Source organism: Artemia franciscana, chromosome 4 (genome assembly GCF_032884065.1).
Source record: "Artemia franciscana chromosome 4, ASM3288406v1, whole genome shotgun sequence".
Lineage (NCBI taxonomy): Eukaryota > Metazoa > Arthropoda > Branchiopoda > Anostraca > Artemiidae > Artemia > Artemia franciscana.
This window is the reverse complement of record NC_088866.1, coordinates 61,953,150-61,976,991: the sequence shown is the minus strand read 5'-3', so window position 1 is coordinate 61,976,991 and position 23,842 is coordinate 61,953,150. Positions and strand designations below refer to the sequence as shown.

General features: G+C 34.9%; 1 protein-coding gene across 1 annotated transcript in view; it reads right to left on the bottom strand.

Moving 5' to 3' along the window:
- LOC136026693 (cullin-3-A-like) overlaps window positions 1–20,941 on the bottom strand; it is a 46,723-nt gene extending 25,782 nt beyond the window's left edge. The window contains exons 1-5 of the mRNA XM_065703442.1: window positions 20,723–20,941; window positions 14,885–15,061; window positions 11,742–11,912; window positions 6,784–7,013; window positions 1,118–1,331 (exon numbers count right to left, since the gene is read on the bottom strand). Of these exons, the coding sequence (XP_065559514.1) occupies window positions 1,118–1,331; window positions 6,784–7,013; window positions 11,742–11,912; window positions 14,885–15,061; window positions 20,723–20,920 (990 nt within the window). The 5' untranslated portion in view covers window positions 20,921–20,941. The remainder of the gene's footprint in view (window positions 1–1,117; window positions 1,332–6,783; window positions 7,014–11,741; window positions 11,913–14,884; window positions 15,062–20,722) is intronic.
- Between the last annotated feature and the right edge of the window lie 2,901 nt (window positions 20,942–23,842).

The following is a 23,842-nucleotide window of genomic DNA, read 5'->3' as shown; positions in this document are numbered from 1 at the left end:
TACACCTTCAGACAAAAATTGAAGAGAATTCCAGATTTAATCATCATAAAACGTGATCCAATCTGATATTTTTGGTAAGAGCATTAATCAAGGCAAGACATTTTAAAAACACACAGTGTCATCCGTCACAGCTTTTATCACCTATCACCTGAAGTCCCCATAAATTTGTATATTGAAATTATTTGCTTCGGTTAAATAGGGCCAGTCTCCCCTACACCGATTTTGATATTTAATTTTTCCGAACTGTAAACTTTTGAATTGAATTCTTAGAAGAAGAGGCTGTTATCTAACATTTATGTGATTTGTGTCAAATCGCTTTTATGGCATTTATGTTTTCTAGAAAGTTGAAGTAGGATAGTAAGTTTAATATATTATAGTATAGTAGGAAACGTAGAACATGGAAAATGCTAAAGACCGAGTTTTAGCGAAATATAGAATGACGAGTTTCTGAAGACCTTTATTCAAAGGACCTCAGGAAGCATTTATAAGCAACCCCCTCCTCCATCACAGAATTGTCTGCCCCGCTCAAGACAAGAGGCCTACGCCCATGGTATGGAGGTATTATATTTCCACGGAGAAAGAATATTTCCGGGGGGAGGAGGGGGAATACAACAAACCCCGGTTTTATTTCTAAAATTTGTTTGACTGAGCGAATATATATATATATATATATATATATATATATATATATATATATATATATATATATATATATATATATATATATATATATATATATATATATATATATATATATATATATGACTCACTAAAAAAAAATTTCGCATCAGTCGAAAAAACTTGACATATTTTTCACTTTAAGTGCTCATAAAAAAACAAGAAAAAGCGAAATAATAATAATAAGAATAAGCATCGTACAATATTTACACTCTTTTTTAGAATCCAACTTGATTATGTACAAGCATCGGAGCAATTCAATAATTTATTTTTACTTAAATCGGTGCTAAAAATCCTCACCATTTATTCAATCACAATAGGCCCAAAACCATCATCACAATAATTGGGATTCTTTACCAACTGTGTCTGTTATTTTCATATGTCTCCTTAGACTTACTCTATTTGGCAAATGAAAGACATAATGAAGATAGTTACTAACCTCAAAAGTCCACGTATCTTTTGTGTTAAACAGAACTAAAATACACATTTGATACGTAGAAACAACCAAAGTATGTTTCTTAGTAGCCACAAAACAGGAGGAGGGTGCCTCGTCGGACGTTAATTGCTTTCCATAAAAAGCAGCGGTTAAGTCGGCCATACCCATTTGGGGTTGTAGTTCCAATTTCCTTCCACTATGTTTATTGAGATAAAATCTAAAAACAAAAAAGTATAATAGCCAAAAAATTGACATACTTTCATGAATCCCAAATTGTAATTAAAGCTAACCATGACTTTCAAAAAGACGATTTTTTTTTATAATCTATATATATAAAAATAAGTTGTCTGTGGATCTGTGGATCTGTGGATCAGGTGACGTCATGTTTCGGCTGACGTCATGAAATTAGTTGCCATCATTTTTGCTTTGAAGGTGACGTCATTCAAGTTATATAAGACATATGTTCGCGTAGAATTCTATTAATGTTTAAGTTTACAATGACTGATGAAGATGCTCAAAGAGTCTATGCCAAAAAACTTGCTGCTGATAGAGAAAGTCAGAAAAGAAAGCGTGCCGAGGAATCAAAAGAACAGCAAGGAAACAGGCTTGAGGCTAAAGAACGCAAAACCGCGCAGTTAGATGAAGATCCACCTGGACAGCGAGAGTCAAAACATATTAAAACTGAAAATGATAGCGATGATGATTGGGTTTGGGATTTTGACTTGAATAAGGTCATCAATGACTACCAGATTTTAGTTAAAAAAACAAAGGTTCGGCGATATGTATTTCATAGTGAAGCTGAAAAATAAAGAAGAAAAAGAAAACTGAAAAAAGAAAAAAGAGAAATTACAGACTGGGATACCGGGACACAAATGACGACCGGGACACAGGGAATATAAATGACGACCAGGACACAGGTATTTAAGAATATCGTTCAAAGACAAACTTTTAATTGTAAGAAGACCGTTGAAAGAGAAATTTCTAATTGTAAAATGACTGAAAAACCTACAATGGCAACGGTACCACCATCGAAGTAGATAACCAGTGGGTTTACGGCCAACCTACCATCTTCAAAGATACCACGATAGGAAGACTCTACACCGTTCACCCCAATCAACATGAATGCTTCTTTCTACGCCTGCTTTTGGTGAATGTACCCGGTCCGACATCCTTTGAGTATTTGAGAACTGTAAACGGTACTATACATGACACTTACCGTAGTGCATGCCAAGCTCTGAATTTATTGGAGAATGACCAACACTGGGATAACTGCATCAATGACGCGTGCGAAACGTCAACCCCAAGTCAAATTCGTACACTTGCTCTCCATCAGCTCCTACAGAGTTATGGGAAAAATATAAGTCAAAAATGTCCGAAGATATACTCCATCGAAAACAGTTAGAGACGTCAGAAATGACTTTTGATTTTACATCAGAAATTTATAACGACACTTTAGTTATTATAGAAGATTTGTGCGTACGTATGGCAAACAAACCTCTTCAGGATTTGGGAATGCCTTCACCTAACCGTATCGCTGCTGTTTCGACATGTGTAGAATTGGATCGTGAACAAAGTTACAGTACGAGTGATCTATTGTCGTATGTACAAAATAACATTTACAAGTTAACGTCGGAACAAAAAGACATTTATGATACGATAGACTCAATTTCAGGACGTATACAACTACCTGCTGATTTCTGTAGTTTAGTGACGTCCAAAAATGAATTGATTGAAAAAGTATTTCCGAATATTCTAAAAAATTATAAAAATAATAAATGGCTTTTAGTTATTATAGAAGATTTGTGCGTACGTATGGCAAACAAACCTCTTCAGGATTTGGGAATGCCTTCACCTAACCGTATCGCTGCTGTTTCGACATGTGTAGAATTGGATCGTGAACAAAGTTACAGTACGAGTGATCTATTGTCGTATGTACAAAATAACATTTACAAGTTAACGTCGGAACAAAAAGACATTTTTCTCGCACCCAAAAATATAGACGTCCACGAAATCAACAATATTGTTTTGACCAAGATTCGAGACCAGGCAGTCCTTTGCAAGTCAGTTGACACAGTTTTGGAACCAAATGAAGCGGTTAATTATCCATCTGAATTTTTAAATTCCATATATCTTTCAGGGTTTCCACCACACGTGCTACAACTAAAAATAGGCGTACCAATAATACTTTTAAGAAATATCAACCCACCAAAGCTTTGCAATGGCACGCGACTTGCCGTAAAAAAAACAATGGAAAACCTAATAGAGGCGACAATCTTGACAGGGCCTTTTGAGGGTGAGGCTGTTCTTATTCCTCGCATTCCCATGATTCCAACGGATCTGCCTTTTCAATTTAAAAGATTGCAATTCCCAATTCGATTAGCATTTGCAATCACCATTAACAAAGCTCAAGGTCAATCATTAGAAAAATGTGGTATAGATCTTAATACTGATTGTTTTTCCCATGGACAATTGTACGTTGCATGTTCGAGGGTCGGTAAACCTGACAATCTATTTATATGCAGCGACAATTGGACAGCGAAGAATGTTGTATATTCGCAAGTTTTACGCAGTTAATTTGTATTGTATCCATCTATCTATCTATCTATATAAAAACGAGTTGTGTGTATGCATGTTTGTTTGTTTGTAAAAAGAGCGTTTGCATATGACGTCATTATTAGTGCATACGGCTTTGTATATGCACAGACAATGGGAAAGCCAAGAATGTTGTATATTCGCAATTTTTACGTAGTTTAACTCCTGCAGACGAAATGAATGCTTGCCTGAAAAATTCTAATTTATGGGCACACGTAAAAATATTAAAATTAACTACAAATATGCGTGTCCGATTGCAAAACGATGATTCTGGTCAAACATTTTCAGATCAATTGCTGGCAATTGGAAACGGAAAGCTTCCAGTAGTGGGAAAGCCAAAAATGTTGTATATTCGCAATTTTTACGTAGTTTGAAACACATATATAAATCTATCTATATTCACAGGTGGGACACAGGGACACAACTACAATGGCGCGTAACTAATATGGCGCGTAACGACTTACGCGCGCGGGGGGGCTTGGGGGGGCGCGAAGCGCCCCACCAACTAGGTGTTGGGGTGGCGCGAAGCGCCACCCCAACAGCTAGTATCGATATAAAAATATGGAAAATTATTTTATAGTCAATGTTTATATTTAAATAAACATCCACGTAGAGAGAAATCTTGAAAAAAGGAACCGTCCAGCTAGCCTTTGGTAAGTTTTATGAGAATATTTGATTTAATAGTCCAATGTCCTTGCCTTCTGTTCAAAAAATGTGAATTAAGTTGTACCTTAAGGAAAAAGTTGTAGCTGTAATTACGTTTTTACTATTAAGAAAGTGCTAGGATGCCACATTGCTTTTTGAACAGTAATTTCAGCCCTTTAAAATCACAAAAATTCACCTTTCGACGCAAAAATGAATGAAATGGAAAAAAAACAAGTATTTTTTAATCTTTACATCTGGTCAAACTAAGATCCCTTTAAACGCCCCTCAACAAATGTCATAAGAAAAACAAGATTTATCCCTAGAAGCTACCATTGGCACCAGACGGGTTAATTTTTGGACAGTCCCAAAAGCTCTTCGAATTTGAGTATATTAGCTAAAAAAAAAATATAAGCGAACCTGACAAGTTTTTGGAGGTTTGAAAGTTAACGACATGAAATTAGCTTTAAAAATTAATCTTAGAGAGACTAACTCGCTGTTCATAAGATTAGAAAATCAAACAGTTCGTGGTATATAACTGTAAGTAAGGAGCGACTCAGCCCAATCGTGACCCTAAAAAAGGTAATTGTGATAAGAATAGATACATCAAAAGAATTAGATTTATATGCTGATTCCAAATATATAAAATTCAATTATTTATATTACCAATCGAAAGCTACGAGCCTGATTTTTAGAGTCATGGTAAAATTTGCCTGATTTTTAGAGTCATGGTAAAATTCGCCTAATAAAATTTGCCTGATTTTCAGTCATGGTAAAATTCGCCTGATAAAATTTGCCTGATTTTTAGAGTCATGGTAAAATTTGCCTGATAAAATTTGCCTGATTTTTAGAGTCATGGTAAAATTCGCCAGATAAAATTTGCTTGATTTTTAGAGTCATGGTAAAATTCGCCTGATAAAATTTGCCTGATTTTCAGAGTCATGGTAAAATTCGCCTGATAAAATTTGCCTTATTTTAGAGTCATGGTGGACCAGAGGAGCCACAAAATCCATCATGTTTTATCTTAGCAATCCGACAGCAAAGTATAGCCTAATCATAGAGCTGAATTAGGAGTCAAACAGTTCAAACAAATTGGGAGAAGGAGCGGGTTCTCTTGGAACTAAAGACACATTCAAACGAAAGGCCTTATTGCTTTGAAAGGCCAAAAAAAACTTACTTATTGCTTATTTTGTTAAAAGGTTTACAATAAGGATTCTGTTGGTTTTTTCTAGTGAACAGGGGGCGCAATTATAGAAAGACATGGCGGCTCCTGAACCAGAAAAATAGAAAAGAATCAATCAAAACCATCAGAGCAATAATTGCTTAATAGACAGCTTTTTTTATTGCCAATAGCAACTTACCTTTTATGAAATAAGAGCAGACGTGAGGAAAATGTAACGCTAGACAAGGTAAGTTCCACTTGACACTTTACTTAGTTACTAATATGACAAATTTGTATTAATAAAAACAAATCACGTAGAACTAAGCACTAGCTTCCCGATAAGTCTTTAAAATTCTGAATATGACATTCCGGTGGACTGTTAGGGCTGAAAAAAAAAATGTCATATACCAGTGCTACCTAGGCCAAGATATAATTCCTTGGGGACTCAAGATGAGGGGGAAAGGGAGTCAGACCTTTGACTCAATAAATTAGTTTTTGAAGTTACCTTTAATTATTTAGTTTCGTCTAGGCAGTAATTATAATTCTTTTTTCCAAATTATTATTTAACAAAAAGCGTTACAAAAAAACAGTTAAATTTCCATATAGAGGTAACAAAACAAAAATAAAAGTCATTATTTACTTTCAAAATAAGTCTGGATGCATATCAGCGTGTTTGGGAAGACTCCTCCCACCCCCGCAAAAAAATCCTTAACTAAAGTAAAAAAAAACAACTAAATACCATACCTGACCAGCAATCCTTTCATTAGCTAATAGTTTTTTCTTTTTCAAAACACGTTTCTATTTTTCAGTTATTATGAACCCTGCTGTCCCAAGGGGCAAAAATCGTTTAGCGACATATATATGATACCACGACAGCAAATGTGAGAGGGTCAAGGGCCCAAGTGAAAGGAGGTAATGCGACAAAGGCATAGCCAAAAATCTGAAAATCCATCCTTTTTGGCTATTTTTTTATTATAGAAAAACATATGTAACTCGAAAACAACCAAAAAATACTAGCATAAGAGATAGGTGCGATCATGGCCTAAAATGTTGATTACCCCAAGTTATTTTTTTGACTTCAAGGCGTAGAAGTGGAATATCACAAAATTTGAATATAAAAGTAATCCGTATTTAGACATTGTACAGAGATTCAAATAGCTGATAACTAATCAAGTACGTTACATAAATTAAATTGTTAATTTATTAGTAAATGATCAATAAATTAAGTTATACTCAACTAGCTAACAGCTAAAACAAGATTCAAATTACTTACCGCTTATAAGCCTCAAAGGCTTGCATTGCAGCAGTTGGCAAGTTAACCTTTGCACCAGGAGTGGTCGGCCAATAGCCTGTAGTAAGAACTTTTACTGATAAATCTACACCGGATAAGGATAGGCTTGAATTGGCTGTATGACGACGGAAATCATCTTGAAGTGTATCTGATACGGACATATCCTTAAACATTCCTTCAAGTTTTGATGTGAACTGGCACCCACATTCAGTCTACAAAAAATGCAAATTATTCTACGGGAGGAAATTTTTTATCACAAGCCAAGATTTTTTTACAATTTGATAACATTGATAATAATCTTATAATATTAACTTTTTTTAATAATATATAATTTTATGTAATAAATTTAATAGTAAGTTTATTCTATGGGATGAATTTACCACCATAGAGAAGATTTCTAAAAAAAAAAAGGAGACAATGTTAACAATAATTTTATGATATTAATTTTAAGATACATAATTTTACATAACAGCGTTAACAATTTTTATTAATAACGTTAATCTGTGGGATGAATTTACTATCATAAGATAACGTTTTTTTTACAATTTTAAGAGCATTAATAATAATTTTATAATATTCATCGTAATTAATATACATAATTTTGAATAAAATTTGAATAAAATTGTGCTCTTCAAATTAAATTTCTAGTTTAAATGGCTTTTATATTCTTTCCTGCTCATCTTCCATTTTTCAAGGTGGCTTCACTCTTGCTTTCAAGCCTCATGTCCGTAATTACGAATTGAAGTAACTCATCCTAATTTAGCAAAAAAAAAAAAAAAACATTTTTGATACTGGTATCATATACTAATTAATTTGACTTTAATCCTCTTGGCACTGCAATTCGGGAATGGAAAGTTGGCCTGCTTGGCATTGAATAATAAAAACATGTCATTTATTTTGATATTTATTCACAGGCTAAATCTCTTAAAAATAAAGTTTATGCTCAATTCAAGTTTATATATTTTTTGCCGTTATTGTTACTTTTGTTAGGTCTTGTTTTAGATTGATAACCTTGCACTGCTACTACAAACAACTCACTGCAGCACCAAGCCACTTAAGGCCAACACAGCCGCAGACGCTCCCCTCCATCCCAATCTTTTCAAAGGTTCTCTCATTACACCCTTACAATAAGTTCCAATTTCATCTAAATCCTTTCTTGCGATCTCCTCTCAACCCAATCAAGGTCTAGATTGAAGACCAAAAGACGACCTGTAACAATATTCGTCCTTCATCTGCAAACTGTTCTATCCATCTGTCTTGCTCTCATTATAGCCCTAAAAATCGTGATAGAACCGCATCTTTCGCAAAACTTAGTGTTTAAACCCGCCAGACGGGTACCCAAAAGAATCCGTAGACAGCTCCTCTGGAAAATATCCAACAAATCCTCCTCCATCATCCGAAGCACCCACCTTTGAGAGCCATACTTGATCAGTGTTATCACTGTAGCTTCCAAAGAAATAAACGTCAGCATATAGGCTGATATTTCGTTCTTAAAAAAGAATCTCAAATCGTAAAATCTCAAATCAGAACAGAAGAGACAGCTCCCCTTTTCATCTGTCTATAACATGTTCACTTTGCTGAACTTTGCATGAACAATGAATGCTTGAATCGGTTTTAATAACCGACGTTCCCAAGCGTCCACTATTTATTTCAAAACATTCATTTTTCCGACCATTTAGCATAATGATATAAACAAAAAGAAAAAAACACAAAGAAGAGGAACTACTCTGTAACACGTAGAATGAAACTACGATGAGTATCAATATGTTCTGCATCCACATTTGGAATTATTTTCAAAAGAGAAATAAGCTGTGACAGAAAGTCTACAGGGATTATCCCCCCCCCCCCGAAGAATTCTTCAGGACGATCCTACCTGAAGAATTCTCCTGTCTTCCTTTCTTTTGAAAAATACTTTAATTTCTAACCGGTTCTTTCCCCAGTGGAAAGTTGCTCCTACGGAAAATTAATTGATAATTTCTCCCGCGTAAAATTCCCCATGGAGAATTTCTTGCACGGAAAATTTCCCCAATCGAGAAAATCCTCCAGACAATTCTAAATCCGCTGAAAATTTCCCTGGGCGATTCTCCCATAACATATCCGCGTGTAAAATTGAATCTGCAAAGAGAAAGTAAGACAAATAAAAATAATTTCGTATAGGAATTCTGGGAAATTCCCAGGTCTAAAATTTACCCTAGATAGTTCACCCCGAGACACTTCCCTCCCCACAGAAAATCCTACCAGGGAAACTCACTTTCCCCCAAAAAACGTCTGTATACTTCCCGATGACAAAACCTTTTGATCAGACGACTTCAGCGAAAAAGGCAGTTGGAGGGGGGGGGGCTATTTGTCCTCTAAGTTTTTGTCACTTATAAAAGGCACAAGAACTTTTATTTCCCGTTCGAATGAACCTCTTCGGATATATTAGAGCTATTGGTCTAGTACGATCCCCCTGGGAAAAAAATCACAAGAAAACAAATAAACACGTATCCGTGATTTATTTTTTTGGTAAAAAATGCAGAATTTAACACTTTATCAGATGGGAGCTCAAAACCTTTAGTTTCTCTGATACAATGAATCGAATGGTGCGACTTTCCTTCACTTTTTGGGGTATTTTTCTCCATTTTTGAAAACCAGGCAAATTTTCCTGGGCTCTTATCTTTTGATGAGTAATACTACACTTATATATTTAAAATCAGTATAAAAAGCCAATTCTTTTGATATCTTTTGACATCGAAGTTCTGTTAGAGTTTCGGTTACTATTGAGTCAAGGCGGTCCCTACTTACAGTTCGAAACCACGAACTGTTTGAGTAACAGCTTTTCATTCAAAAGATTGCTTTGACTTAGGAATAAGCAACAAGAAAATTGGTCAATTAATCAGAAAGGTTATAAAACTTGAAACAAACTAATTCATAAATGAGTAAATTTTCTGACTAATTAACATTGCAGGGCCACGATAACTTAACAGACTAAATTAATTTTACCAACAGTTGAATTAATTGTGTTTTTCGTTTTGCATATACCTTTTCTGTTGCTAGCAGTTCATCAAAAGAGTAAAAGACAGTAAAGGAGCCTCTATTCATAGACATGTAAGTCTTTTTTAAGTTCTCATCTGTAGGGCCAAGAATGACGCGTCAAGACGAACTGGTATAATCTATAGAGTTGTAAATTAAAAGCAAGATGTCATCAATCACAAAAAAATTCAGAACAAAAAAAAAAAAAATTCTAGGGTAGGATGGATTAGGTACCTCCCATACAAACTGTCCCAAATGTACGACAAAGATATTACACCAGCGCAGTCTCCTTGAAACATTGCTCAGAGACGAGTTCAAATAACAAGTTCCTCGTGATAAGTAGCTCACCTCAGTGATGAGAATAATAATGGGATTATTCAACTCAAAGTAGCAATAACAAGGTCTTCTTCCAAATGTTTTCTTCGATTTTAAAATAATCCTTAACAGAAAAAAATAGACAATTCTGTCTATTACGAGAACCATCATTAGTTAAGATCTAGGGAAGGGAGGATTTCATCGACGGGCTGGTCCGTTTTGCCCACTAATTTTGGTGATATTTCTATCAAAATACTTTGTTTTTTCTCGGCACTCATTTTCCCTATCATACGTAACACTCTTGTTTACTACACAACACAAAAAGGTACTCCAATAAAAGAAAATTCATTATTTAGTCTTGCTAGGACCAACGCCAATTTGGACCATAACCATGTTTCAGACGAGATAGGGTTCATCTATGCTTACCAAGAATGAATTGTCTTAAGACACCAGAATCAAACGTCTCAACCATATTAATCACAAGTTGACTAACAAGTCATCAAAACTAGTCATATGTTTTGTGATTAGTTGAAAAAAAAATATATATTTTGGGTTGACTAACATCAGGACCTGAGATTTAAGCTTTTCCTTAATGTGTTATAACCCCCCCCCCCCCCCGAGGCCCTATAAGTTAATAATAGACGTTTCGGATATGGTAACAGTAAACGCCACATCGAATAATATGAATTATATGTAACACTTATCGAGGGGGTAAATAGAAACACTTCAAATAACAAATAAGTAACTCCAATTTGCCTTATTAATACAATTATAGTAAGGCCACGAAACATGCATGATTCCAATACTTTCAATATTAAATAAAATTTAAGAAGTTAAATATCTGATTGAAATTATTAATGTCAGTTTTAAAACAATTTCACCTTCTAATATCTATGAAAACACATTTATATACCGCAAAGTAAATGTTACTCATGCACATGTAAATGACATGATAGTCACATCAAGACACTGGTTGAAGATAAAACTATACGTCGAAAAGCATAAGCAACTTATAAGAGAGAAAACTAGCGCTGATATAAAAAAGAAACACAAAGGCCATCTAGCATTCGGCGTCTCATGGTAAATTTTCAATATGTAATAAGGAATAACTACATTAATTAATGTAATTCACAAAATTGCTGCAGTAATAAGCGTCTGACCTCTGTTTCTGATTGTAGTATTGTATCAGATAAACGACGCTTCTTGGCTTCTTAAGACCTTTCGTCGGGAAGATCAAATCCACTGCAACACCACAGGACAAAAATTGTGTCAGTAATATCTCACGAACGGCTTAGTAAGTGAAAATCACAATTGCCAAGTTTGAAAAATGGCAAAGTAAATCTTTAATCATGACATCTAAATGACATTTTCAAGTATGTGTCCTTTTACAGAACAGTTGTAAAACAAGAAAATACCTAAAAAAATTTTATTATCTTTATTGGCTTAATATTTAACATAGAAGAACCAATTAGATTTAGCATTCTTTTTAAAGGCTTAAAATTTGACATGTAAATACATACTTGAATATAACATGTACCAAAATAATGCGTAGAGACGCGTATAAAAAAAACGATTGGCTTGCAAAAATACATCTACCACTGTTGGTAACTTACCTTTAGTTTTGAGATCATCCCTTTTTCACTATCATAACTAAGGGATTTGTTGAGCAGCAAACGCTTAGCTAAATGCTGTTTGTAATATCTCTCAAACATGTCCTTTTCCTGTAAATATCTAAAGAGAACCATTGTTTTGTCCAATATGATTTCAATTTCTTGTTCCGTTAGCTGCAAGAGAAAGGGATAAACTTTTAATATATCACATTGGTAATTTTACTTGGTCGTTAAATATGGTTCGACGTAGTTATCGTGAAAAAAAATAATTGACTTTTTTTGAAAAGTTGACCTTTCGAAAATAATTTATATCTCTTATTTAATGGGTCTTCTTCCCCTAGCCGTATTTTTACAGGTGTATCTGACCATATTTACTTAAAAGAATTAGGGAAAACCATTAAAGATTGAAAGAAAATTTTCACACACATTCATTTTGAATGCTTCCTACTACAATTTTACGTCCTACATTACCAAAAAGTATTCTCTGCAAACCCGCACTAAAAATCTTCACTAAAACATATTCTTAGTAAAATGAACCATTTAGAACTCTCCCAAACACCATGAAAAGAGTCACAGTAATAGAAAGAAATAAGCAAATACAGAAAGAAAGAGAAAGAAAAAAAGAATTCCTGTCTTTTTAGATCCCCTTTTGGTCTGACATATATTGTATATGTCCCTAATAATACACACGTCCTTAACAGGGCTTTAATCCCAAGACTACTTCAATCAATGACAGTAATTCACAAAATTGGGGGGGGGGAATGCATCTTTTTTAATCTAGGGAGAGGAGCATTTCCATTTTTTTCTACTGAAATACCATGCAGGTATTTTTCAGAATCTAGGCACAGAAGAGAGGCGAAAAAATCGAGGGGGAGCACATACCCCCCAATTGACACCACTAACATCATTAGTCTCAACAGAGTTCCAACTGGCTTTAAGCTTTTACAGACAGAAAGTTGATATAAAAAATTTTCAGAACTGAGCGTACACTATTTTTGTACATTGCATGGATTACCTCAAGATCATCTCGTATTATAGGTATAACAACGTCAGTCGATCCGTACCGGAATTCCTGTTTTTTAAATCACCTAAAGCTGGCCACCCATCCTCTTCAACATTATACACTACATTCAAAGCCTTCTTCTTTAGACCCTCCCAAGAAGCTTTTTATTCCCTTAAATCTTTCCTAACAAGATCCTCCCACTCCATTCGGGGGCGACCTGCTACCCTAGATGGTTGCCCGACAACGACGATCTTAGGCAATCTGTCATCCTTCATCCGAAGAATGTGTTCTAGCCATCTCAACCTTACTGCTTGAAGTACGGTCATTCAGTCAGGAATCCAGAAAACAGTAGCAATTTCTCTAGAAAAAACATCTAGCGAATCATCCTCCGTTTTTTTGAAGCACTAACGCTTTAGAACCATACCTGGTTCTGAAAATGTATCGTTTATAATTATAATTGATCCACCATACCCTTTGATGAACTTATAAATTTAAATTGTCTTGCACCTCAACAGCCGCAAGTCAGTTCTGTTTCTGCAACTGACAACCTAAATTTGTAAATTATAGTGCAGAGCTATAACATTTTTAGGAAACTCTTAAATATAAGTTTAGATATTCTATATAGGTATCAGAGTAATAAGGGTCAAAGTTAATCCCAAAGAGTTTGAATTTTAGCGCAACAAATCAATTAAAAAAGAAAGAAATTCAGAGAATCCATATTTGTCAAGAACTGAGAATAGTGACAACAGTTGGTTTTAAGTCCTGAGATGTTTTTTGGCTGTTAAGAAGAAGCTACAGTTTTTTGTCGTTGTGGCTTTTTACACCAAATTTCCTAATTGCATTAATACAAGTTTGCCCCTGAATTATGGCCAATAACCGCTATGAATTTTCATCTAAAATAAATCCTTGCTCCGCCCCCCCCCCGCACTTCCGTGAATTGACAGCACTGGATTAAGGATGAGGTTGCAATAGAGAAACAAATTCTTGAGAAAAAAACAATAGAGGAACGAGGAATAGGTTCTATTTTAGGCTGTTCTGCTTTATTATAGCCCTTCCTTGTAGTCCTTTACTGTAAAGCCCTTCCACATCTTTTTGAACCTTAATAAGGCGGGCCATTTCCCCACGTTTTCGTTGCATTACTGTCTTTTACTGCAATCCCTTTTACTATTAATAAACTGTGGAACTTCATGTTTTCTATTGCTTGTTCACAATTTGTTTTGCTTCACCAATTCAATTATGTTATGTGTATTGTATCGGATTAACGACAATTCTTAACAACTTGGTCCTTGCGCCGGTCAATACTTACTATTGAGGCATTGCACCTCATTTGAAACTACACACCATAAATACATGACGTTACTCTACCAAAAAAAAAAATATAAATTAACTATTTTTGTATTTGTGTTTAAATTGTATATATTTATTTACATTTGTTCTTACTTTTTTATTTAAATCGTCAACCCAAATTGTGAACCCATATCCTGTAAGTTTTTTAAACATTTTTACCTCTAGGCAGCACATATCTGGTGAAACTTAATTTGAACGAATGAAAAGAGGACCGTCATCGACTAGTCTCCTTAGGGAGAGCATGCGAAAGGAATATACTGTACCAAACAAAGGCGTTTTTGAAAAGTGCCCAGTCCTATTCCTCATCGTCGTAGTCCTCAAGTGTTAAGTCACATTCCAAAAACAGCCTCACTGACTCAACACATTTCCAGTACCTTCATAACATTTTGGTGCATTGGTTTTATTGTTATTAACATCGATACCCTGGCATGCAAACAGCAGGGGAAGGGTTGTAAGCAGAGGATTTGATACATAAAAGAGATTTGATGGGTTGAGAGAGATTGTCTGACAAATAGTTTGTCCTCCCCCCTCAGCCCCATGGGTAGAAAACAGTCGAGTGTGTGCTTCTGCTATTTGTTCATTTTAAATTCGACAATTATGTGGGGTGTACCCTCAGCCAAGTGCATATTATCTTTGGTATAAAAAAATTGGATTATTCTATTATCAAAAAACTGAAATTTATTTTATATTCCTTCTCACTTATATTCTCTCCTGTACAATTATAAACATAATTTAATAGAAAAATTTAAAAACAACTTGAATATTTATCCCAAAATCATGGGTAGTACATACTTACCCCTTTTACCCCCTTTTTGAGCTTGTCATCGATAAACAGCGAAAGAAACTCGGGAGACTTGGAATTTTCATTGAAGAAACTTTCAAAGTCGGAGGATATCTTTTGCTTCAAGATTTTATCATTATTAAATGACTGCTTAAGGAATTCATCAAAACGATCCTTCAAATCAATTAGGCTCTGAAAATAAACAATAAAATACAATTTTAAAATAAAAACGATAAAGTAAGTCAATCTTATCGGAATTTTTAAACTTTGCCATAACAAATTATACTAATAAATAAATATACTAATAGACCAACAAATTATAAATAAATTATGAATTATAAATATATTAATAAATTATACTGTTTCCTGTAAAATTGCATTTTTAATTAATAAGGCCATACAGTTTGAAAGGGGTGGGTAATCTTTCATTCTCTTCAGATATGAACGTGTATAAGGAAGATCACAACACATAAGGAAGAAGATCTTTGTTCTTTATTTAGACCCGCGACTTCCAACGTGGGGCTCATACCCCATCGGTGGGGTATGGCAATATTTTGGTGGGTCATGGGCAGGACGTGCACGGCTGACTTTACTTAGATTCTTTATTTAAAAAAAGCGTGTGAATAATGTCACATTTAAAGAGCACAAAAGCAGGATAGTGTTGCAATGACACTATACATTGTATAAAAGGGGTATGGGTGTAGCTGAATTCATGTAACGGAGCTCCCGTGCAACTCAACCCCATTTAAATGAATCCTTGTAAAACTGAACCCCCGTATAACTAGACCCACGTGTAGCTCAACACTTTTTAACTCAACCCCCGTTCAACTGAACCCAAATTTAACTGGGCCCCGTACAACTCTGCCCACGAGCACTTCGACCCCATTTACCTCGTTTGACTGAATGCAACTCAATCCCATTTAACTTAAGTCTCGTTCAATTGGACCCTCGTTTAAATCAATCCTCTCTTTCCTTTCTTAAATCAACTCTTATGTAACCCACCCATTTTTAAATTAAGCCTTGTTTTACTCAAATCAACCCAAGGCCTAAGAATAGGTTTCACTAGTACTGATTAGAGGGTCAAAATATGCTTCTTGCCTCGTCCCGAGTGTCTAATCGTGGCCGACAGAGCCACGATTGCAACTAACTTCTGTCACTGATAGTCAACAATAACAATTCTCTTCCAGGGTGCTGCTTGCCTGCATCTTTTTGCGCATAGAAAAGTTATTAATCGCTCTATTCAAATAGGAATTCATCAAGTTTCCATTTAAATGACCAGATTTTGTTTTCTTTCCCCGTACTTGGTCAAATATTATAATAATTTTTTTAATGGGTGAAGGAGGAGGAGGGAGCAGTTCTGAACGCAGTTAAATTTTAATAGGATATTGTCGACAGTCAAGGAATACCAAAAAGTCAGAATCTATTTGAAGAAAAATTGTGAGGTATTAGGAAGTAGCCAAAGCTTTAGAGGCTCAAAAATTTGGAGACTCAATTTAAAAATTTAGAGACTCCGGAAAAAAATTCTAAAAGAATATTGTGACGGTAGTGATTATAATACTTGTATGCAGGTATGAATAGACAACCAATCGGCTTTTATTTGGAAATTTCAGGTGATATATGTTATCTAACATAAAAAGAGTTACCGGTTAATACACACCTTTACGGGAATGGGAAAAATAAAACGCCAATTTCGAGAACCTAAGAAGATTATGCAATGTTCCGAGGACCGGCTAGTGTTGGGGAAAAAGAGAAAGAAAAAGAAGATATGCTTGGGTATCAAACAATTTTTAGTAGTTTCCCAGAATTTGCTTGGTAATTACTTTTAGCGTTGAAGGTATCTAACAATTTTTAGTGATTTCCAAGAATTTGCATGGTAATTAATTTTAGCGTCGAAATAAAAATAAATAACTTCTATCATTGATAAATCAGCTTTGTATTCGGAGGAATGTTTTTCACTTGGAAGCTTGTTTCAAAACTTTTTTTTACTTTCCACTTGAAAAGGTGACTGGATGGATAAGTATTCAAGAGAAAAATTTTAAACAGCAAAATGAGAAATTCAATCATGAAGATTTCAGTTGTAGGACTTTTATATGGTTTCGAGCCATTGCAATCCAGAAATGACACTAAAATTGGATCGACTCTCTCCGATATTCTAGTGCCCTGTCAGTACTTGAAAAATAAAGAAGGGAAATTTATCAGCGTTTCCAGCTCTTTCAAAAAGTTCCCCGAATTTGTTTTCGGAAAGGAGCTTTCACTACTAATTCAAATAATGGTTATTATTCGTGAATCATGGTTAACAGCAAAGTTTTTCTGATGAGATAATGTTTTTTCTTTAATGTGTCCGTAAGATTTGAGCTACTATGGGCCTTCTCTGGCCCATAATAAACCAAAGAATTGTTATTCCGAGGTTAAGAAGCTGTGTGGCAGGAGGCTTGAGCAGCTTAATTTCAATCTACCCGAGTCCCCTTATGTTACTGCCAATAATCTAAATCTATTCCTCGCTTCCATTGTCCAGATCCTTCCAGCATTGTCTAACCAATTACCAACAGGAGCCCTTTTCCCACTGTTTCCCCGTCTGAGATAGAAAGAAGAATTGAAAAACTAAGAAAAACAAGTATTTGTCCTTTGGATATCCTGTTTCCTCTTATTAGTGCCTTCGGTGATTTCCTTTCTAAGGCCTTGTCTTTCCTGTTAACGAGATTAATGAGTCTGGGCAAATTCCAACAATTTGGAACAGGATTTCATAACCCCTCTAGAAAAGAAAAACGGAAAGCCTGGTTTTGAAGGCGTTTCTCCTATTTCTTTTGCTCTTATTTTCTCGAAACTTTATGGAGGATTCCTTGCAGATTGGCTAAAGGAGAAAATACTACCTCTTGCTGACTTGAGGCAATTCGGGAGCCTAAGATCCACTTCCACTTCCCAATACCTCACTTCTCTTATTTATCACATCGGGAAAATCCTCTAAAAGCCTAATTCATGGCTAAATTTAATTTCCACTGACCTTCAAAAAGCATTCGACCTTGTTAACCACAAAATTTTAATTGAGAAGCTTATGAGCGAGTTCAATATTATCATTTACTGGTGAAATTGGTTGCCTCCCTCTTAAAAAATATATCGCAAGTTGTCAAATACCAGAATCATTATTCAAATCCCCTCCTTGTCCACAATGGTATGCTGCAAAACTCTCGTAGGTTCCCTCCTTTTTTCAGTCATGATTAACAGCCTCGCGAGGGAATTTCCTGATCAAGGGAAATTTGTTGATGACCTAACGGTTGTTGAAACTTTCTTTGGAAATTTAATAAGCGGCCCTATGAGTAGCCTCAATGAAATTGGAGATGAGGCCTTTGACTTAGACATGACAGTAAACCCCTCTAAGTCCATGATAATGCCGATTTGTTTCCTCAAATCCTCGCCCTGTTTTCTTAATCCTATCCCTTCTGAAATTTCTGTGTCATCATTTAAACTACTTGGTGTTACAGTTTCTTCAAATTTAAAGTAGGATATCCACGTTAAAGACATCATCCACAGAGCTAATGTGTCTATCACCCTCCTTAAGCTTCTAAATAAATTTAGCTTCCCCCCTTCCCACTCCTTAAGGATTTGCACGTCTTTTGTCCGTCCGCATCTCGAATATACATGTCCAATTTGGCACCCAGGTATCAGAAAAAAAATGAACCAATCCAAAAAACAGCCTTGCGAATAATTTTCAAAGAACTTTTTAACTGTACTCTCTGCTCCTAAAAAAGCTAGTTTGGAAACCAGTGAGAACAGAAGGGTTTCGCTGTGCCTCCATTTTGCAATAAATGTAATAACAAACCCTTGGACGGCAGGTATTTTCCCCAAACGTCACTCTCCATTCAGATTTCGGCCACCTCGAGCTGTTTCTGAGCCCGTCCGTATTTTGTCTCCAATTCGCTGCGATACTTCCAGATGTGAAAAAACTTTTGTCCCCTTTTTCACGGAAAAAATGAATAAAATATTCCACTGGTTTTCCCCTTTTTTCTTTTTTCCTCCCTTTTTTATTAGCTGATAGTGCTGCCAATGTTCTTGCACTTATTTGCTTGTTCTCCCATCATTTTTAGTTCCCATCGTAATTTTACATATTTTATATTTAGTTTTTTTATGCGTGTTTAAACATATATTTATGTATTTTATATTTCGCTATTTAGTGTTTATTCATTTATTTTCGTCCCCTCCTCTCTTTTTTGACGAGTTTTATCTTTTTAACTCTTTTATTCACTTCATGCAGTTAAATTATTGACACTTTTTTAATGTCCCTTTTAAATACATATATTTATATTTCGTTTTTTTGTATTTATTCGCTTATTTTGCCCCCCCCCTTTTTTATGTCCCTTTCAATTCTTTTTCTGATTTGTATTTGTCACTTTTAACAGTTTAATTAGTTACTCATAAATGACTATTCATTATGATTTTTCTTTTTCGTTGTTTTTTTTTTTTGAGTTTTTGCTAGTTTTACTGCAGCTATATGATTTGTCGACTCCGAAGTCCAGATTCGGCCCTTGGCGGCTTGTGATAGAGATTTTTTTTTTAACAAATATCTTATCTTATCTCTCTGTAGTAGGGTACGACTACTGCTGCAACCATAACCTTCAAGTGTTTTTTGGTCCTGGGCATGGAAAGTTCTGAATAAGATTGAATGACGGTTGAATTGCTCGAAGGTTAATTTTTACAGGATTCCGCTGCACGAGGGCTCAATGAAATGGAGTTTGAGTTGGATGAGGGTTCAGTTGCAGGAATGTTCAGTTAAACGGGTGTTAAGTTTGGGGATGGTTTTGTTGCATGGAGTTGAGTTGCAGGAGGGTTGATCTATAAAGTGGTTCAGTTGCACGAGGGTTCAGTTGCATGGGGCCTCAGTTACATGGAGGTTAAGTAACAAGAGGTTCAGTTGTACCTTAGGTCAAATGCACGAGGGCTTAGTAGCAAGGGGTTCAGTTGCAGTGGAACCAATAAAAACTGCTTTGTTTAGAAAATATTTTTCAATAATAAAAAAAAGCCTAGAGGACAACCCAATCAAACATACCAAGATAATGGCTTCCTTAGGTGAATACACGTAAATTTTTAATAACAAAATTTAATCGCTCAGGGTTACATCAGGGTTTTAGAAGTGTCTCAGTGGGGCATGACCCGAAATCTGTTGGGAACCACTGATTTAGACTCACTGAGAGAAGAGAAAAAACTCATTGAGGATATTTCCAACCAGTGACTATATTTTCACTGGTATCATCCTCGTTTTTTTCTGCTTTGCACACATTTTTTTTCTTATCTTGTTAAAGTTCTTGGTGCCTTTGCCATGAGCCTACACCCGTTTTTAATATTTTTTTACGTCAATTGTAAAAAGACACGCAATGTGGTCAAGAAGATTATCGAGCCTACATCTACTTCGGCTGTCAACATAGAACTTAAAGAAGAAAATTCAATCCCACTAATTTCCAATCCAAAGATGAACACCCATAAAGTTACACCCAAGTAAAATTTCGCCTCCTCGGCCCTTTATAAAAGTGCACAAGATTACAAGTTCAAAACTTTTTATAATTATTATAATAAATTAGGCAAAATTAAACTATAATAAAACTAAAATTCTAATAAAGTTGAATAGATAAAAACTGATGATCAATTAATTGATTATTAAGCAAATTAATTCATAAAGTGAATACAATAAAATTAATAGTTAAAAACTAAAACCAAATGTCAGTACCTGAATAATTAAACTGAAAATTTTAATAAATCAAATTAATAAAAAACAATTATTAATTAATTGATTATTAATGAAATTCATTAATAAAATTAATACAATAAAATTGAGAATTAAGAATTAAAATCAAATGTCAGTACCTGAATATAATTGATCGGATTTGCTTCATCTCCACTGGCACTATTTACAATCGCAGTTCCAATTTCACGCAAGTATCTGGACATGCATTCAGACATTGTTGATATCCCATCACTCACCCTACTCAAAAGCTTGTAGATACATTTTAAATCGCCAAATTTGTTTTCTTTCAGCATATGAACAACTCCCGAGTTCTCCATCTGCAAAAGAATTACACAAAATTTAAATAAATGCAAAAACCAGACTTTTTTGAAAAAAAAAATATGACCTAGTAATATAATTTATATTGTCAAGGTAGTTGTTAAGAATGGAAAAAAGAATAAATATCTGTGATTCTGGGTCCTTTGAAGAGCATTGATCTCAAAGTTACTCCCCTAGGTTCCCACCTTTGTCCAACATAGCAATTATCACAGTAAAATGAAAAAACCTGGAATTCTTCTGGGTGTTGCCGCCATGCTGACAGAGCATTGCAAGTTTGTTCTCTACGTTTCATGGATTCAGAGATTGACAATCTTAGGGAAATTTTATTTGGGAATGGTTATCCAATTAGTTTAATAAATACTGTAATTGCAGAACGTATTAAAAAATTATCAGATAGTGCCACAGTAAACGCAAATCAAAGGAAAAATTCAGTTTATCTTGGTTTCCCATACGTTAAAAGGGTTTCAGGCCGCATTTCCAAAAATCTAAGGAAATATAATATTTAAACTTGTTATAGACCCAGAAAAACTACCAGTTCCCAAATCTACCAAGGTAAAGACCCTATCCCGATAGGTGAAAACTCCGGTGTCTACAGAATTTCTTGCTCTTGTGGTCTTCGGTAAATCAGAAGAACTGATCAACGATTTACGGAAAGTTTAACTCAACACTCTACCACAATTAATGAGACCCTTAGAAAGCGAAAAAAAAAACAGAAAATATTGAATCAGCTCTCTCAGAACACATGTTTAATAATCCAGACCCTACTGTTTTATTTAACCAAGCTAACCTAATATTGCATGACAAATGTACAGTCCAGCACTAGTTGTAAATATCAACATTTAGGTCCAGCTTTGAACAGAGATTCAGGTGATTTAAGAATGAATAAGTCGTATTTTGGTTTTCTCAAAAGAGAAACCGATACTTTAGCAATCCCTGAGATAAACCTTGAACCACTTCCGCGATCACATTATCAAACATTTCATCAACCCCTTAGGCCTCAAACGGTATCCGCAAGAAATGCAATGGCTAAAATCAGGTGACCTAGTACTCCAATTTATCTAATTGCTGGTTTGTTTGTTTGAATGAATGAAATTTTTTCTTTTATTTCTCAGTTCTTCGTTAGTATCCGCTGATGACAGTTCATATTTGTTTGGATTTTGTGCAAATCGTCGATATTGGCGAATAACTTACTTTTGTCTAGTTAGGAATTTGATTTTAGTTCTTACAATTTTTGGTCTTTTAATTGAATTCTATTTATATTTAATTTTTTGCAATTTTTTTTCCATTGGTCTTTTAATTGGTTTTGTTGTACTTTCCGCGCTTGGTTTTTGATTTTTCTTTGATTATATTATTTTGTTCACGCTGAAGAAGAGAGGCGGTTGTTCTCTCGAAATATTCGCTTTCTGTGTTTTCTTCGGTATTTTCATTTTGCCTTAAAAAAAATCAATTTTTGATCGTTTTCTTTCTTTAAGTTATATTATAGCTAGAGTTGTATAACTATGGTCAAAGTTTAGTTATAGTGATATAGTTATGGCTTTTGTAAGTCTACATTCTCTTGCTTCACGATGGGGAATTGAGTTGTAAAATCCATCGACAATTTTGACGAAGTCAGAATGATGCTTTCGATTTTATTATGGAGGGGGGGGGGGTAAAAGATTTTCTCCAATCTCCGCAAAACATTATACACAGCTTTTTCTTTTCGATATTCCTGTCGTCCAGCAGGATTCACTGCTAGCATAATGACAAACAGAGTAAATCTGCAAACAACGCAGCTCTTAGCTAAGGATGTAATTTGAGACATTTGAAGCACCCAGCGAAATCTAGCGTGACCTCTTCTTTATGGACTGTACTCCTCAAATTGTACTCGCACAAATTATATATTAAACATCCAAAAAATGACACTTCCCTTATTTAACTGCAAATTTCTTTATTTTTATTTTGTTTCAGGACTGAGACTTTTTAGAGCTCTGAATGAGTAATCCGTAATTAATTAAGCCTGTTGAGATTCTAATTTGGAAAGTGAAAAAATGCTTATTTACGAAAGTGAAACATGTGACATTTTATTTTCAGCAGCATAGTCTCAAGATAGAAGAAAAAAAAGTAATACCCCTCCAACCTTTTTTTATAATACTTAATTTCTTTGTGAGTCAGCAAACCTGAATGAAATAGTTGTTAAAATTTCCAAACATCACCACTACCAATAGTCTTTGTTATTTAACAGTGAGTGATTACATCACGGAGCAACACTGCAGCTTGAACAGTTTTTTTTTTCGGTGATTAGCCGTCTGTAGCAAAACTTATTCCTAAAATACAATTCTGAAACAAAGAAGAAAATCCTTGTGAAACTTAAAAGCTTCTGAGTAATTCTAAAAAAAAGAAAAAAATAGACAATTGTTATTGGCCTACTCAATAGCCCAAACATGAGTCAATATGGACCTATACCCCATTCTTTTTTCACTGGGGTGAAGAGGGTCAGCACTCAGCCCATGTATGAGAAGGAAAGCACAGGGGGAGAGGGGTAAGAGATTGTCGGATCTAAATCAAACGTGGTGGAAAGTAAACGATAGTGTTCTAGCTACACTTTCTAGGAGTCCATGACTGATCGACCTATCTGCGGGGAGGAAGGATCTCCAATTTAATGTCCTCTGTCTTCATTATGAGTATAGATGTAAGCGCCCTAGATGTGGATTTGATTGCTTGAACGTAATCAACCTTCACAATAAATTATTATTGTCAGGAAATCAGATATTGCGGAGTATTGTATTGTTTCAAGCAGATATTGCGGAAAAAGAGCTAGTATCCTAGTTACGCCTTTTCGGATCTTTACCGCAAGCGACCTTTTTGGGAGATACTAATATTCCTGTCATCAAAGCATCTCGTAACAGAGGTTATTGGATATCAATCGGCTTCTTTGAGAAGAA